Genomic DNA, 17824 nt, shown 5'->3' on the forward strand with positions numbered 1-17824 from the left:
TTATATAAATACTTGGAGAGATATTTTATGAAATAATATTAACAATTGGACATTATGATATAATTTAATTGGATACATGTATAGTCTCAGATACAATGGCGGCCCTGAAGATATGTAGGGTGTACAACCTCACATAATTTCAAATTTTTAGGGGTCTCAATTTTTTTTAGAGTATAAAAAATTATATGATAAAAAGTGCTCATATTATTAGATAAGTTGAATAATTACTTTTGCTATAATTCTAGAAATTTTTTTATTTGATTCAAACTTTTCAACGACTTGTATAAAAAATAAATAATTTGAATAAAAATTTGAACTTAAAGTTCAAAATTCCCATAAGACAATCAAATTCTCATGGACGATTCTACCTACATAGATAATTCGATTGATGAACTGAGATACATTAAATTAGTATTGAAAAAAAAATTAGAGGTTCGATCTCATTTAGTAACATTTCTCATTTTTCACTAATAAATTAACTATTAATATTTGTTTATAAAAAAAATAAATACATATATTTTTTAATTTATTTTCTAATAATGATAACTTCACTTTCTCCCGTCTCAAAAATAAATAAATCATTTGTTCATTATATAAAATATAAGAAAAATGTCTAAAAAAATTGAGAATATTATTTTTACTAGATCACTTATTTAATTATTGATATAATTAATATTACTATTAATACAAAGTGAAAAATAATAAATATAAAGTGATGCATGTAGTATTCATTAAATGATATTAATGAAAAAAATAATTAATATTACATTAAAAATCAAAAAAATTATTCATATAATTTTTTTAAATAGATCACTCATTATTATAAGATCGAATGAATATTATATTTGATTTATGTGTAAACTCAATTAATTGAAATATAATTGAGCACAGTTGGTCAAAAAAACAAAAAACAATTAGAATACATTTATGTTTGTATAAAAATACAAAACCATGAAAAAGAGAAAAGTCAAGAAGTGTCAAATAAAAAGGAGAAAAGTCACGATGGTTCATGTAATAATTGAGGAAAGTTCTTCATACCCACTAATTAATTCACCCATGAAAATAAATTACCGAATTAAAATAAGTTGGATCGCCTATACAATCTTATTATCTTAAATAAATATCTATACTTAAAAAATTAAATTTAATAGCTATTCTTTGACAATATAAAATAAAACAATCTTATACATACTAATAGCATCTTATACATATTATAATATTATTATTTCTTAAAATAAATTAGACTTTTTGTTATATATTATAATATCTACATGACTTATAATTAAATGTATATATCTTCTTATATATATAAAATATGTGCATAGTAATTAAATTATTATAGATCCTAAGACTTAATTAGTTTTTATTGGATTATAAATATTTATATATTAAATATTGAAAATTAAATAAGTCTTTACTCCTAAACAAAAATTGATTTTTTAAAGGATAAACAAAAATAATTAGTCAAAAGAAAATAATAAAATATTACAAAGCACTAAATTATTATTCTCTTTATGAAAAAATAGAAATCCCCACATAATTGTTTTCACTAACATTCTTTTTTTGCTTGGAATTATTTCCATCTTAACAAAATCACCCCATTAATTAATTGTATTTATTTATTTTTTGGGTACCTTCACCATGATGACCATAATAAAACCTTTTTGTTATGTTTTAATTTCCTTTTCTCTTTGGGTTTTTGCTTTGTCCATGGATACCCACAATTTTTGCCCCATCCATCTCTGTCAAAATTTTATTTTACCCTAAAAACACAAACCCCTTTCCTACATAAACCTCATCCCTTTCATAACTCTCCTACTTCACTCTCCTTCAATCCTCAACAACTTTCATTTGGGTCATTGTTTTTTTCATCAAATAAAAAAACCCATTAATAAAGTTTTGTTTTTTAATCATACCCTTTTGATGAAGTTCCTCTATTAAGCAATTTAGCACACCCCATTTAAGTTATTTCAATGGCTGAAAGCTTTGACAGTGCTACCTCTAACCTTCTATGTTCTGAGAATAATAGCACATGTTTTGATGAGGATTTGGAATGTAATGGTGTTGATGATGGTTCTGGAATCTCACCTTCTTCTTGGGACCACCACACAAACCTTAACTTGGACAACCTTGGATCGGATTCTTTTATGTGTTTTGTTGCACATAGTGATGAAATTGTGAGGGTTATGGTTGAGAAAGAGAGAGAACATTTGCCTAGAGAGGATTATTTGATGAGACTTCGAAGTGGTGATTTGGATTTGAGTGTTAGGAGGGAGGCTCTTGATTGGATTTGGAAGGTTGGTTTATTAGTTTTCTCAAATGGGATTTTGTTTTTGATATTTTTTTATAATTCATTTGTGTCTCTAAAGTTCACATTTTTAATCAATGGTAATGGAAAAACACAAATCCCTTTTAAATTCTCTTATGTTTCTGAGATTCTTACCTTGATGGTTCAATTGTTTTGATGAGAATTTAATCATCCAAAGTGTTTTTTTAATGTGGTTATTAGATTGTGTTTTTAATCTCAGAATCAATTTCTATGCAATGTCTGTTTTTCTTTCTTCATTTGGTTTCAATTGGATTTTCAGTGAATTTTCTTGGTTTTCCTTATACTTGAATTTTGACTTTTAGTGGTATAAACTGTGTAATCATGTTACTGAATTTTGTTTTCTATAATGTGATCAATAGGCTCATGCTTATTATGGATTTGGACCCTTGAGCCTTTGCCTATCCGTGAACTACTTGGATCGATTTCTATCGGTTTTTCAATTACCGGTAAGCTCGAATATAAAAAACTTTGCATATGTTTTTACTTGATTTATGTCTCTGATCTCTTTTTGGTATGTTTAGAGAGGCGTGAGTTGGACTGTGCAATTGTTAGCTGTAGCTTGCTTCTCACTTGCAGCTAAAATGGAAGAGGTTAAAGTTCCTCAATCTATAGATTTACAGGTACGGAAGAATCACATAATGTTCTAAGATTGTTACATATGATTTTGGTTTTGTTAGCCTCTAATGTTCTCATTGATATCGATAATGATCAGGTTGGAGAACCGAAGTTTGTATTCCAAGCCAAAACCATTCAGAGAATGGAACTAATGATACTAAGCTCATTGGGGTGGAAAATGCAGGCTTTGACTCCTTGTTCTTTCATAGACTACTTCCTTGCTAAGATCACTTGCGAGGACCATCCCGATAAGTTGTCGATCGCGAGATCGGTGCAGCTCATCCTTAACATAATAAAGGGTATTCTCATTACTACTTTGAATACATTGTCCTTGTGTACTACATTGTTCTTGAGGAGTAAATGAATTTGAAGAGTTGTTGGAAAAAAAAATTGCATTTGCAGGTATTGACTTCTTGGAATTCAGGCCTTCCGAAATTGCTGCCGCGGTTGCGATTTCTGTCTTAAAGGAAATGCCAGCACAAGAGATTGATAAGGCAATAACTGATTTCTACATTGTAGAGAAGGTGAGGTTGGTGTGTGGTTCCCACTTAAAAAAAACAGTGAACAAGGACAAATAACAAATAACAAATTTTGGTTTTTGTTTTGGTCTTGTCCTTGTGTTTGTAATATCATGTTTCCTTTGGTGAATGAATGGTTATGAGTGATGATGACAATGATGTTTTCATTTTGTGCAGGAGAGAGTTCTAAAATGTGTTGAAATGATAAAAGATCTTTATGAGTGATGATGACAATGAGGTTTTCATTTTGTGCAGGAGAGAGTTCTAAAATGTGTTGAATTGATAAAAGATCTTTTCTTGATCAAGTTTGGTGCTAATTTGAGCAAAAATTCATCACCATTTGTGCCTCAAAGTCCTATTGGTGTGCTTGATGCTGGTTGCATGAGTTTTAAGAGTGATGAATTAACAGTTGGGTCATGTCCAAATTCTTTACATTATAGTCCAAGACCTTCCAATCATGAAATGTGAATTTTTCTTACTTTACCAAAAAAGTTCATTTAGTTTGGTTGAAATGAGAGATTGGTGTGGTCTTGGAAACATGTTCTCAAATGAAAGAGTTGTGTTTGGATGAATAAGATGATGATGATAGGGAATTTAAGATGTTGGTAGTTGTTTATAGTCAGATTATTATTACAGAAACAACTGCAAAATACTGTGGAGATGCGGTTGGTAGAGATAAATTTTTGATGAAACAATGTTGTTGAGGCATAGGTTATGTCAAGTGAAATGTAAGAATGTAATATTTGAGATGTTAGAATTGTTGTCACTTGTGAATGTCCTAACTTCTCATTTCATAAGAGAATCAATATATAAAACAATTTGTTTATGGGTTGTTTTTAAATCATCATCAACATTTCATCATATGTTAATCATCTCCACCAAAAACCCTCTCCATTCTCTCCTCCACTCTCTCCATGTGTTCCATCAATTTTTCTTCTCTCTTATTTTTTTTCTCTTTTTTCAATTTTTTGTTCTCTCAATCTCTCCACAATTTGGTGGAGAATGTCCATTTTCAAAGCACGGTTGAGTTATTTAGGTTATATCATTTTTTTAACGATCAATATTAGCATGTTAGTATTATATCAAGTGTGAGGATCAAACCATTAACACTACATTTTTTTTTATTATATTCATGTGTTGCACATAATCTAAATTTTAGTGTGATATTTTTTCTTTGATAAATTTAATGAACACTATATTTTTGCAATTAAACTTTTTTTCTTTAAATCTTCTACACATAATTTTTTAATATTTTAACAAAAGTATTAATTTGGAGCCTAAAATTTATCCTACAAATATATAGAAGGGAGTAGATAGTATGGTTTAATTGGTTGGTGTCACGTGTATGTATTATTTGAGAAATGAACATAACCAACGTAAGCAGTAGTTTGTTGGGTCATTGGTTGTCGACCAAGATCTACACAGGAAACCCAAAGTTTGTCTTTGTTGCTCTGCTTATTGCTTATTGCTTATTGGGATTAGAATTAGAAACATCTATCATGCAAAGGCCCACATTAGCTTTTCTTTCCACTCTTTGACCGGTCAACATTTTACGTAGTAGTAGTGGCCTTTGCGGCCAGACAAATAAATAAAAAAAATGCTGAGTTGTACAAAGGTTATGAATAGATTATTTTAATATTATTTTTAAAATTTAGAATTAATTTTTTAATTAATTAATTATAATAAGATAAATTATTATATATATATATATATATATATATATATATATATATATATTTTAAAATTATTCGTATCATTTAACATCATTCATAAATGAAACACAAATTCACATCTATGTATTAGGGCAATACTCTAGCATAAGGGCATTCTTAGGTTCGATATGTGTATTTTTATATTTTAAATGTTTGAGGGAAGACCTATTTTAATTTTTGAAAACAATTGTGAGACTCAATTTAATCTCCATAAAAATAAAAGTAATTTTTAGTCTTTGAAAAATTAAATTAGAATAATTTAGTTTCTATCTTCTTGACACTTTATTTAATTGATGAAGAAAAAATAGAGAAAATAAATAAATAAAAACTAAATAAAGAGAAAAAAAAAGAAAATACAATGATTATTTAATATTTTAGTCTAAAAAAAAGAATTTAATTTATATGCACCCAAAAAATCCAATGAAAATAATCAATTTTAACCTACCATCTTAGTATATTTCAATAAAATAAATAAAAACTACAAATAATAATAGTTTTCATCAAATGAAAAATACGTCGAAAGTTTGACAATTATTTAATTATTTTTTTTTCGTTTCAAACTTATCGACCGTGAAAAAAACAGAGATTCATGCAAAATAATTTAAGAGATATAAGGTGATCGATAAAATGAAATGTTTGTATTTGTTTTAACATTTGTTGCATATCTATTATATCTATTTAAAAGAGACTCCGTTGCTACCTCATACTATTTCCTCCACATATGCAAATATTTTCCACCTCGGTCAAAAAGTTGATGTGTTTCTCTATATACCATCCACAATCTTATACTATATCTCCTATTTAAATATTATCTACTCAAAATTTTCTAAATTAATCTCACATTATTATTTTATAACATCACATTATTATTTCATAATGTTTGCCCAACATCTATCACATAATTCAATTTTACATTTTTGCCTCTACATGCTACTTATACGTTTTTTTTTTGTCTGAATTAATCAACTTCACATTTTGCCTCTATCTGTCATCTACTTATTTGCTAGCAATTGTATATATCTTTTCAGAATATATAATATTAAACTTAATAACATGAGAAGTTTCTTCAACTTCTTATAAATTGAGAATACATATGTATCTCTTGTTTACCCCGAAAATATATTTCAACTATTATATGTGTCTTTTATTGTTGGGTGTATTTGCTAACATTCGTCTCACAACGATACTTCTCTTCTTTACATTACATTGATAAAATTGAATATATATTATTGATATAACTACTATATTAATAATCATTTAACAATTGAAATATAACACTTCATATTAAATTTTTTTAAATTAATTTAAGTTAAATAAATTAAAATATATCTGTAGTTACGGGTTAACATATAGTTAAAATAATTTTTGAAATAAACATGAGAGAGAAAGGAATGAGTGGTGTGGTTGGCGAGATTGAAGAGCATGAGTACGAAACAATCGTGATAAGGGTTACAAGGCTGCTTACTCGATTAGGATTAGATTTATGGTTTTTAATTTTAATTCAATTAAAATATATTAAGCTTAATAAAATAAACATTTTTCATTTGTGTCCAATGTAAAATGATTTTATACGGTTCAGTGTGTATAATTTATACTCTAAAAGAAAATGAAAAGAAACATGTGTACTTATAAAGTAATATAAATTTTTTAAGGAAAAATCACATATAATTAAAAAATAAAATAAATATTTCATTTTAATTAAAAAAAAATAAAAAAATACAAATAGAATAAAAATATAATAGTTATAATTTATTAAATTGAAACATTTTATTTTATTGTTATGGATTTTTTTTAATATATTTATTCTCTTTATTTCTTTTATATTTTATAAGTTTTTTATTAATTGTAATGAAATACTTAATTTTTTTTCATTACATATTATTGTTTGTTTAATGACAACTATGTTATTTTGTAAATACACATAATTTGTTTTCTATCATAATTTTTTATTTTATTTCTCTAATACAAAAGTATTAAATAATCAACTTATTTATTATTTATTTATTTTTCTTCATTTTTTCCTCTATCTTTTATTCATCAATCAAGCAAAGTATAAAAAAAGATAAAGACTAAAAGTTGTTTTGGTTTAATTTTCTCATAAACTAAAAATTATTTTTATTCTTTTCAAAAATTAAATTGGATCTCATAATTTTTTCATGGATTAAAATAGATCTTCATGTTTACCTGATAAACCATTTTTATGTTTTAAAGAATTTTTACTGTATTAATTGTCTTTTAATTTTTATTATTGTAACTTGTTAAGCCATTTTCATTGCCCAACTCTTATATTTGCCTCTTATATTAGAATAACGACTTCCGACATTTATAAATACCATATTCTTTAACTTTTTGAAGCCAAAAGACTAGACTTGAATTATAATCTACTTTTTTATAGTGCAAATCTTTCAAACTCTTTTCATCACCCTAACAAATAATTATGCTCACAAAATGAGATTTGTGGATCAACATATTTAAATTTGTTTTATATATCAATATCATTCATATCGAGTTGTAAATAGATTTCACATACATCTAATATATTTTTATAAATATTTTCAAGTCTTCCTAGATTAAAGAATAGATTGAGATAATGTGTATAAACTTGTTGAAGTTAAGAGAATATAAATGTAAGTCTGAGGATGCTAAGAGAATACACATTGTAAGATAAATAATGGTTTAAAGTGAAAGTGTTAAACAAATTGTTTAATCTTTAACCATGAAAGATTGATTAAAACAGTCAAACATGAACACTACAAAAGAACGTACAAGCATACAAAGATATGGAAAATCAAAGAGAGAGTTAAGTGAAGAACACCACAACTTATACTGGATTCACTACTTCATCCTCTCTTGTAGTGTATATCTTGTCCTTATACAACTTGTATAAAAGTCTTTCCTTTATCAATTTATAGAATGATTACAAGATCTTTAAATGTATTTATCGATAAAATTTAATAGTATTAGATATAAATTACAACATATTTAAATATTAAGAGATGATCATGAATGAAATATCTTTAAGATTCAAAACCACAATTGAGAGAACGAGTATGAACGGGATTAATCGTCTGATGAGATAACGATAAAAATAGTTAAACGACTTAGGACAAAAACATCTCATTTAGGTTTAGCATAATGTCCATCCCATCACGGTGCATTCAATAACGAAATCCCAATACATAATTCAGTGTTTAATACTATATAACTTTAATTTCATTAATAATAATTTTTAATAATTGAATATTGTTAATCTAACATTTATAATAAGAAAAAAATCACGTCCCTTCTTCTAGAATCACTACCGACCAAAAAATTGAAGAACACCCTCTTCAATTCTTGAACGCACAGAACCTTCAATTGAAGAAAAATAATTTCAACTTGAAGAGTTAACACCTAAATATACTACACTTTAGATTGGAAAAGAACCAGTATTTCTTTTTCTTTTGCTTTGGAAAAGAACCACATTTTAGATGTAAAATTTACTTCAAAATTGATTTCAATACACTTGAATGAATTCTAATACAATCTTAACATGCATCTATCAATATGCATAATTAAAAATAGTTTTCTCAAACAATTTATTGATTCACAAATTTGGTGGATATTGAGATCAATTAAGTCACTCAGAAATAAGTAAGTTCTGGTCATAGTTTTGACATCCATCAAAATACTAACTAGACTAAATTAATAAAACACGCATTTACATATATAAGTATTATAAAAGAGTCGAACATAACAACACGTCTAATTTTAGAGGTGTTTCGTGCTGCGTCGTATAAAGATATTGTTTTTTAACACTAAAAACTATACAAAAGTACTAAAAATTAAAACTTTGTAAGCATGAAACACATTAATTTTAATCTTAAAAAAAAAAAAAGATATGGTTGGCAAGATTTTGCAAGGAGATTTATTTTCTCCTTGCTGTATATGTCTGTTTTCTGGGCTCTCTTTCACTCACTCCATGATGCATGTGTATTTCTGTGTAGTGTTTGGTACTGGGGACCCAAACTTATGGTCAATGCACTGCCATATACTGACCAAGGTTGGTGAAAGTTTTTAGAGTTTGTAGTGAATGCAATGACCATGTATTTTATTAATTGAAGTGCCCTTACATACGATCAACCACTCATATGCTCTTTATTTTACCTTCCATTATCCAAGCTCTAGTGAAGTTATTTTTTATAAGATTTGTTGGTAGCTGTTATCACTGACCATTGACCAATGAAAAATTGCTTTCACTCTGAAGCAGTTATGTATTGAGTTCATAAAACAATGCAACACCCAACTTTCCTTATTTTTTACAAATAAAAAAATTGTGCAAGAATGTTAGAGAAAGGAGACATATGTAAAAGCCCAAAAGGATAGTCAGACATTTATGTAAAAAAATCATAGTTTTATGTAACACATTTATTTGTCTTTAGATCATATCCGACAATGGCATCCCTAAGTGTGATTGGATCTCTTATAGCATTGCACAAGATGTGGTAGATACAAATTTATTAGATCAAAGTTAAAATAAGTTAAATTTTGATCTAATAGTTATGTTACCACTACAATGTGTGCAATATTATAGTACAACACTATAGAACATCTAAATTCCATACATACCATTATAAAGTTGTTAAATTTAAGACAAAACAATTTTATTTAAAATCTATGTAATTTTAGATTGAATAACTCTACACGACGCAACTATGTTTTAATTTAGTGTTACCAGTGGTGGATTTGTGGTTGTCACATACAAGAATCTACCATTACAAATGATTGATTATACAAAATTTTCAGCCTACATTCTTCATCAAAAGCCATAAAGGAAGGAACAATTTTGGGCTTTGATAATGTGGAGAGAGAAAAAGGAATTTGAAAATAAAGAAAAAGAGAAGAATATATATACACAAATCGTTGCTTGAGTGGATTCCCTTTACCAGAAAAATGCTTATTTTTACTTAATTTTTCTGGCCAAATTTATCGACCTAGATTGACTGAAATACCAAGTTCGCACAGTTTGATGTAATAGACAATTTCATCGATTGATTTGAAATTCAACTATTCAGACTACACATAAATAAAATTAAGTATAAACGATTTCTATCATCAATTTAACATTATGGTTTTGATATGTTGCAGCGTCCTACTGCCAAAGGGGACTGATTTATAATTACAGTTATGATTTATTACACTGTCCTGCTTTAAAAACAAGAAATTCAAATCTCAAATTTATACTAATCAATAAAAATGAGACGGTAAGAGGAAAGTATATTTGTGAACTTTTTTTGTTTTTTTTAATCTTTGACTGAAGTCATGTATTGACTAATGTGCAACAAGAATAAGGTGAGGATGAATATGTTCCATTATTATGTGTAGCAAAATTTCAGAAATGTTGTTCCAAATAAGGCTGCACAAGCTTTACATTACCATAGCTATCAATTCTTAATACTATCACAAGAAGGGTACGTTTTATTAGTAGGTAAGTCTTTATTAGCTTCATTACGGAAAGGATTCAGTCTAGTGGGGCATGGGAGCAACAATTTATAACAAGAGGAACATTTTTTGGACAATTCTATGCCATGTTTTTTATGCCAAATGCTTTTGAAATTTATAAAAAATAATGACATTAACAATTTGAAAGAATAAATAATTTGATATTCTTAAAATTATATTTTGCTATCATAACCTTCACTCAATACATGAAAGATATGTTAAAGTAATCATAACATAAGTATCTTATTATGGTAACCAAATAGTTGAAGTTAAGTGGTTAATGAACTTCAATGAAGAGTAAACCGTTCAATGAAAGTACAAATGCTTCATCCGAATTAGATGAATAAAAAACCATATATTTCACATCCTCATTTTTCCTCAGTCTTCTAAAATGTGAAGATATCACAGTTAAGGGGACAGCTATTATTAACCTCTACTGCTTGTGATTTCTTCAAGTTACTATACTGACAAGAAATGGAAACACAATAGATACAGAAAATATAAATAGTACTGAATTTTATTATTGGCACTAAAATGTTTAACTTGGTTATTCAATAGACCTCAACTTTGGAGTATTCTTTGAATACTCAATGCATGAGGAGTACAGTTGTACAAATATGAACAGGGCAATCCAATAACTTAGGCATGAGTACAAACAAAAAGCAACAATTAAATCTGCTATGTATTCTCACCAAATTAAGCCCTTATTGTAGGTTACAAAAAATGTCACAATAGATCAAAATCAAGCATAAAATGCTTGCTTATTTCCTCAAGTTTTATTTTGAAATGCAATTGCAGGACTGTGAACTTGCCTTGCTATACAAGTAACCAATTTTTTGAATGAGGAAGAAATGTCATCCTCTGTATTATTCCACTAATGATGATTGCTAGATTAACCAAAAATACTTTTTGAAGCTATCTTCCTATGATTTAATCTATGGAAGCCTGAATTTCCAAGCCTCTTGAATGTATTAATCAGAAAGAGAAAATTATCAAATGAAGTCGGGTTGGCCAGTTGAAGTTAAGCATCGATGCCACATTCGACTGTTGGGATCCACCAACTTAGGATGCGCTATTACTTCGGTAATTGGAAAGTAAGCATAATGTGTGTTGCATGTGCCTACTGTAATACCACTAAATCCAGCAAATGCACCATGAACCTGCAATACAAAAGCTGAAAATCAATATCAAATAACAAATTACAGTACTAGATATGGACATATCAACCATCTCGGCCTAACACAAGTGATTGGTGCACAGTGTGTGTGAGTGTTTTAAACTCCGAGATACTGAGTTCAAATTCTACTCATAAGAAAAAGATATAGAGATGCCATATGCATTTTGTGCTTGACAAGTTTTTTTCTCATTCAAGGTCACCATATAAATAACTGATAATCATAAACTAGAGGTGAAGAGTGACTAACCGCATTTTGTCCAAGTACGGTGCATAAAATTCCATCTGAAGCATTTGCTCGACCCGCCCGGATCATGTATGTTGGATCAATATATTTCACGTCAGCATGAATACCAATCTCCTTGAAATATTTTTTCGTCTGAAATAAAAACAAGTGTTGGAAGTTGGAATGAATCACTTCAAAAATTTAAAATAAAGGTGGGCTTCTACGTTATAAAATAACTTAACATAATATTTGTCTTGTTAGGCTTACAAAAATATGCAATATACCACCATAATTTAACACAATTCTTGCATCATACCTCAAAATATGCAGTTTGAATTTTACTATTTAAAGAAATAAAACTAGGAAAGCAGATCGAGATCACAACGAGTTCAAAACTAATTCATGTCTCATTCATTTCAAAAAGCACACATGCATTAGTTTTTTTAACTGGCCAATTTTCACGAAGTCTCAACTATCAACACATTTAGATTATTGTAAGCACCTTTTGTCAAAAAAAAAAAAAAACTACTGTAAGCACCATAAACAAATAATAGCAAACCTCTTGTTGGATATAAACGCCAATATCTCCAAATATAATATTCCCTGAAGCATCAGTAGCATTAGTTTTTTGAAGTAAATTCTGCATCAGGAAGATTAAATTGATTAGCAAGTTTGTGTTTCTATGTCTACATTATAGTCATTGGAGAAAAACATATCAAGACTGCAAGGTTTATTGATTTATAGTACTTGTGAATATGATTTCAAAATCTAAATCACCTGTCCAGCTCCCTCTGCTACACAAACTACAGCTGACCCCTTTGTTTCTATAAGGTACTTGAGATGACTCAAAACTCCATGAGATCCATGTAAATTGAAAGGAACCTTTGAATCACATGTAAAACTTGTATCAGTTATCTATATGACAAGAAAGAGAGATATGCCCAATTTTAATCTTACATTAGCATGAAGACGGCAACGACAGTGCTGTCTGTCCGCTTTTCTTGATAAAAATTATAGAAGTTATAAAATTTTATACAATTGTTTAGAAAATATTAGTTATTTGATCGGTAAGGAAGATAAAATTTTAAATATGTATTAGTATAGAATAGAATATTTTAAGAAAAGATTAATCATTTTATGTATTAGTATAGATATTTTAAGAAAATCAGTTATTTAATTGAATAAAGAAGGATAAAATTGTAAATTAAATACTTTAAATGAAAGAAAAAAAAAAAAACCAAAATTTGATATCTCGTTCATATATAGTATAGATACCTCAGGAATTAGACATATGTCAATCTGTCCACTGGCTAAGGAAGATTGCATTGCTATGAATCCACTGCTACGACCCATTAATTTCACAATCCCGATTCCATGATACGCGCTATGTGCCTATAAGATGAGGAAACAATGTAAATATGATAATATTTACCAAATAGAAAACAATATTGGATTTTGTCAAATTGATTCATTATCAAGTAATTTACCTCAATATATGCAGAGTTTATTGCTCTTTGTGCTTCTTCAACAGCCGTGTCAAATCCGAAAGTTTTGTCCATCAACAGAATATCATTGTCTATAGTTTTAGGCACTCCAATTACAGATACTTTAAGCCGTCTTTTACAGCACTGAAGGCAAAAATATCATAAAATCATCAGATTCCATGACAAGCTCATATATTCTAACAGATCCTTCAATTGAATGCACTAATTGAAAATCAAATTCTCTGTGAATTTGAACGAATCGGATCCCAAGAGATGAAATCAGTAAGAAATCATAGATTACAAAATGATCCAATTGAATGAAAGCAATTAATACATGGTTAAAGGATTGAAAACCTCATTGTGAATTGCATTTGCACCAGCATGTGTACCATTTCCACCCAACACAAAGAGCATGTTGATCCCTCTTTTCTGCAATCAATAATATGCATATAAAAATAATTGCAGTAAAGATACTACAGTATGCACACACAAGCGTACACACACAAACACATTACTTTTCTATGGAATAATCAATTTTGTTAATAGAACGGGTCGATCAACAACCTGCAAACTGTCCACAATCTCACTAACTCCAGGTCCTCCACGCGAAACTCCTAATAGGCTACCACCTGAAAGATGAATGTTTTGAACTACTTTCCTTGACAGCTGGAAATGAAATCACAATATATACTTAATAGTATTAGAAAGAGATCAAGTTCAATGGAATTAATGTCAGCATGAAGGGAAGTATGAGATTACCGGTACTTCTGTCAATTCTTTGTCAGACAAGCCGCGATAGCCAAAAGGAATACCAACAATCTTTGTTACACCATATATTTCAAGTGTGATTACAATCTGCAGCACAATCATTATTGAATCAAACATTCAGAAACTGATTAATGATCTTAATAACTAGAACCGATTTTGAAAGGGAAGCCAAACTACGGACATCATATTCGTAAATGATAACAACGCCTTTTCTAGAAGCTACTCAAAATAACTTCAAATGATCAGAAATGGGATGTTTTTCAAAATCTTAAACAAAACTCTAAAAACTTTTAAAAGATATTTTTTTAACAGCTGAAACAAACAGGCCCTTTATCTTTTCTGAAGAATTTATCGAAGTCATATATATATCAGTAAAAATTTGATCACAAACAAACCTGTCGAATGACATCATTAAGACCAGGACACAGTCCTCCACAAGTAACAATGGCTGCCTTTACTTCTTCTGGCTTGAAGTATATCTCTTTCCGAGGTCCTGCTCGATGAACCCTACAAGGATTTCAGAACCTTTTAAAAGACCAACATACAAAGTATATGCATCAACCAGACTCTTGGAAAAAAAGGACATTGAAACTACATATTGTTATTAATATAACCATTTGGTAACTTATAAGAAAAAATAAACTAAATTTCATAATTTTCTAGAACATGTTCGTCTCTCAAGCACATATTCTTGTCCTATCAAAAAAAATTTAACAAGGTGATTGCAATCAACGCTAAGTTCTGCCATTTCACTCTGCCACTTCATTATATACATTGATAAAAGGGAGCATTGTCAATATCATTTCGGTGTTATATATGTTTATGGTAGTAAACAATGCCAAAATTTAGATGACTGATAAGAGATTTAATCACTGTTAGCCAAATTACAATATAAAAGTATTGCAGGTTAAATGATAATTTACAATGAGTAAATTCCCCCACAATTAGAAGAAACATAAACAAGGATTTAGTTGTTGAAATAATGATTCTGCTAATTTAATACCCCTTCAACTTAGATATGTATAATCAGTCATTATATTCAAGATTGACATTGAAAAATCAAATACTTTACCATTGTTCCACCCAATTACAACCAGGATCAATGCACTCAGCACCAGCAGAGGTAGGTGATGAATGGTTAATTGTCTGAAAAATCAAAGCAAACAACAACAAAAATTAACAGCCAGTAACACCAAAACAAGTATTTTAAACATAATTGAATAAGATCATCAGCTAATATCCAAGTCAAGCAATTCACTTCAATTTAATTACAATTAAAAAAGCCATTCCAATGCAAGGATAAGTGAAAAATACAAAAAATGTTCTCTCACAAGACATATATCGGCTTAATTGCATAACCAAGAATAAACAAGTGTGTTAATAACAGAGAGAGATGGCTTTTCGATCAATGAACCAAACAACACATTCCAACTTAAGACGTCAATTCAAGGGCCAGGAACCACCATTCTAACACCTCGCGGTAGATTCCATCCTCAAACACGAAGTTTATAGCTATTATACATTGCACACAATTTTCCAGAAAGAGCACTAATAATGTTTCAAATCTTCGAAAGCAACAAGAAAAAAAAAGTCACGGCTAAAGAAAACACAAGAATATGCTTTGAAACGACATGACATGAGACATTACAGAAATGCTAAAGGTCACGAAATTTACAATCACAAACGTATCGCGAATGATGTGTCAGAAAATAATTTACTCAATTCCTCCTTGTTTTTATAACCGACGTGTATGGTCAGACATGACTTTGATTGATCAGTTTGCTCTCGTGAGTCTTTCATATGCTGATTCCGTCGTGACATATAGCATCACTCGAGACATTAATGCAATGAAGATCCACAAAAAACAATATACCAATATCCTCATTAACAACAGCTATCAAGCTACCTCTTCATAATAATCAATTTCAATTAAAACAACATGAAAAGACTAATAATGCAAACTACCTTAAGAAGCACTCTGTCATTATCATTAATATATCCATTCCATTCATCAGAATTATAATTTCCAGGAAAGTCCTTAGTCATAGGAGTTCTGTCACACACACACAAAAAAACATTAGCAGACAATACAAGTCAACCAAAAAATAAATAAAATCTACCTAACAGACACTTGATATTGAACACGTGTCTACACTTGATATTGAACACGTGTCTAGTGTCAGACCTAAGAGTATCCAACACATAAGTGTCTAATACCAACACGACACCAAACATATAATTATATTCAAATAAATGTAATACAAACACTTTATATTGAACACGTCTATCAATATTCAACACATATTAGTGTGTGATGCCAACACGACACTAGACACGTCGTTATACTCAAATAAATGTAACAGAGATACTTCATATTGAATACGTGTTTGGTGTTAGACTCAGTCCTATTAGTATCCAATACATGTGAGAGTGTCTATGTGAGAGGGTCTGATACCAACACGACACTAGATACATCATTAATAATTATATTCAATCAGTTTAATATAACTTAAATTGATAATAATGAATTACAAACCTCATTTTGAGACAAAAAGTAGAAGGTATAGAAGCAGAATCAGGAAAAGTATCAGTAACATGAGGGAGTCTAAAACGTTCCTCAAAATCCTCTTTGAACTTAATTTTCCAATCAGTATCAGTGAAATCAATTGCGTTGTTGCTAGGACTCTTCTTAAGGTCGGAAAAGACGCGAAACTTATTAGCGACTCTGAATGAATGGAAGAGACGAGGGTTGGAGTAACGGAGTGTGGAATCATGATGATGATGATGAAGGGGGGTGGTGATCACGTGCGAGAGAGTATACATGAAAAATGAGAATTGTGGTGATCTCGGAGAGAACGAGGTGTGAAGGTTTTTTTCAAGTTTCTGGTTCGTTAGGTAGTTGTTGTTGTGACATGCGGTGACGTTAATTTATGAATATGACTTTTACTTTAGACTGAAATTAAAAGCAGAGACAAAACGATGTTTATAAATATTAGGGAAAATTCGTATGCACTTTTTCTATGGAGCCGGCTTCTCTTCTTGTTTTCTACTGCTCAATTTTCTTATAACTTCTCCCCGATAGAAGGAGACTTGGAATTTGTTGTTGCTATTGTTTTGTTTAGACCCAAATAATATTAATTTTTTGCTCCAGTTTTATGTTTTTATTATTTAATTTGTATTTTAATTCGATTGTACGACTTAGAATAGAATAACACACATATACAAAGTGCCACATCTATCTATTTATGCAACAGAGATAATTTGTTGGACAAAGTTTAATTTGGAATCGGCCCAACATGTTGTAAAGTCTAAAGTGTAATTATTACATCAGAATGTTTTTAAAAGTTAATAAATAAATTATTAAAATTTTATTTAATAATTTTAGAAATTTTTTAAGTAGAATTAATGATACTTTTAAATTTATTTTCTTTATATTTTTTCAAAACATAAAATAAGACATTTCAACTGTTTTTTATTGCAACATAAAAAATTTATGTAAAATTTTCTATCTTGTAAT

At 29.0% G+C, this 17824-nt stretch overlaps 2 protein-coding genes across 3 annotated transcripts; one reads left to right on the plus strand and one right to left on the minus strand.

Annotated features, from left to right (window-relative positions):
• Nucleotides 1–1683: 1683 nt before the first annotated feature.
• On the plus strand, nt 1684–4288 carry LOC101501648 (cyclin-D4-1). Of its 2 annotated transcripts, none has more exons than XM_004489707.4 (6): nt 1684–2297; nt 2689–2775; nt 2851–2949; nt 3042–3243; nt 3347–3468; nt 3718–4288. In XM_004489707.4, the coding sequence occupies exons 1-6, from the start codon at nt 1974–1976 to the stop codon at nt 3928–3930; spliced, it is 1047 nt and encodes a 348-aa protein (XP_004489764.1). In that variant the 5' UTR covers nt 1684–1973; the 3' UTR covers nt 3931–4288. The 2 variants fall into 2 exon arrangements, with proteins under 2 accessions (XP_004489764.1, XP_004489765.1); XM_004489708.4 differs by having other exon boundaries at nt 1685–2297; nt 3640–3861.
• A 6857-nt stretch (nt 4289–11145) lies between these two features.
• LOC101502189 (ATP-dependent 6-phosphofructokinase 5, chloroplastic) lies at nt 11146–17445 on the minus strand. Its single transcript, XM_004489709.4, has 13 exons — nt 16844–17445; nt 16273–16360; nt 15380–15453; nt 14703–14814; nt 14299–14394; nt 14104–14205; nt 13894–13968; nt 13543–13683; nt 13331–13447; nt 12833–12937; nt 12615–12695; nt 12080–12208; nt 11146–11815 (listed from the first exon to the last, which is right to left on the minus strand). The coding sequence occupies exons 1-13, from the start codon at nt 17128–17130 to the stop codon at nt 11648–11650; spliced, it is 1575 nt and encodes a 524-aa protein (XP_004489766.1). The 5' UTR covers nt 17131–17445; the 3' UTR covers nt 11146–11647.
• Nucleotides 17446–17824: the final 379 nt, after the last annotated feature.

The sequence above is a fragment of the Cicer arietinum genome, chromosome 8, assembly GCF_000331145.2.
Source record: "Cicer arietinum cultivar CDC Frontier isolate Library 1 chromosome 8, Cicar.CDCFrontier_v2.0, whole genome shotgun sequence".
Taxonomy (NCBI): domain Eukaryota; kingdom Viridiplantae; phylum Streptophyta; class Magnoliopsida; order Fabales; family Fabaceae; genus Cicer; species Cicer arietinum.

Bases quoted from the DNA above. Each gene is read 5' to 3' on its own strand.
- LOC101501648 (XM_004489707.4), top strand. From the start codon at position 1,974: ATGGCTGAAAGCTTTGACAGTGCTACCTCTAACCTTCTATGTTCTGAG. The intron at 2,776-2,850 runs GTAAGCTCGAAT...TGGTATGTTTAG, and splicing joins TATCGGTTTTTCAATTACCG to AGAGGCGTGAGTTGGACTGT. The intron at 3,469-3,717 runs GTGAGGTTGGTG...CATTTTGTGCAG, and splicing joins ATTTCTACATTGTAGAGAAG to GAGAGAGTTCTAAAATGTGT.
- LOC101502189 (XM_004489709.4), bottom strand. From the start codon at position 17,130: ATGTATACTCTCTCGCACGTGATCACCACCCCCCTTCATCATCATCAT. The intron at 13,684-13,893 runs GTTTTCAATCCT...TTTTGCCTTCAG, and splicing joins CAAATGCAATTCACAATGAG to TGCTGTAAAAGACGGCTTAA. The intron at 13,448-13,542 runs GTAAATTACTTG...CTCATCTTATAG, and splicing joins TAAACTCTGCATATATTGAG to GCACATAGCGCGTATCATGG.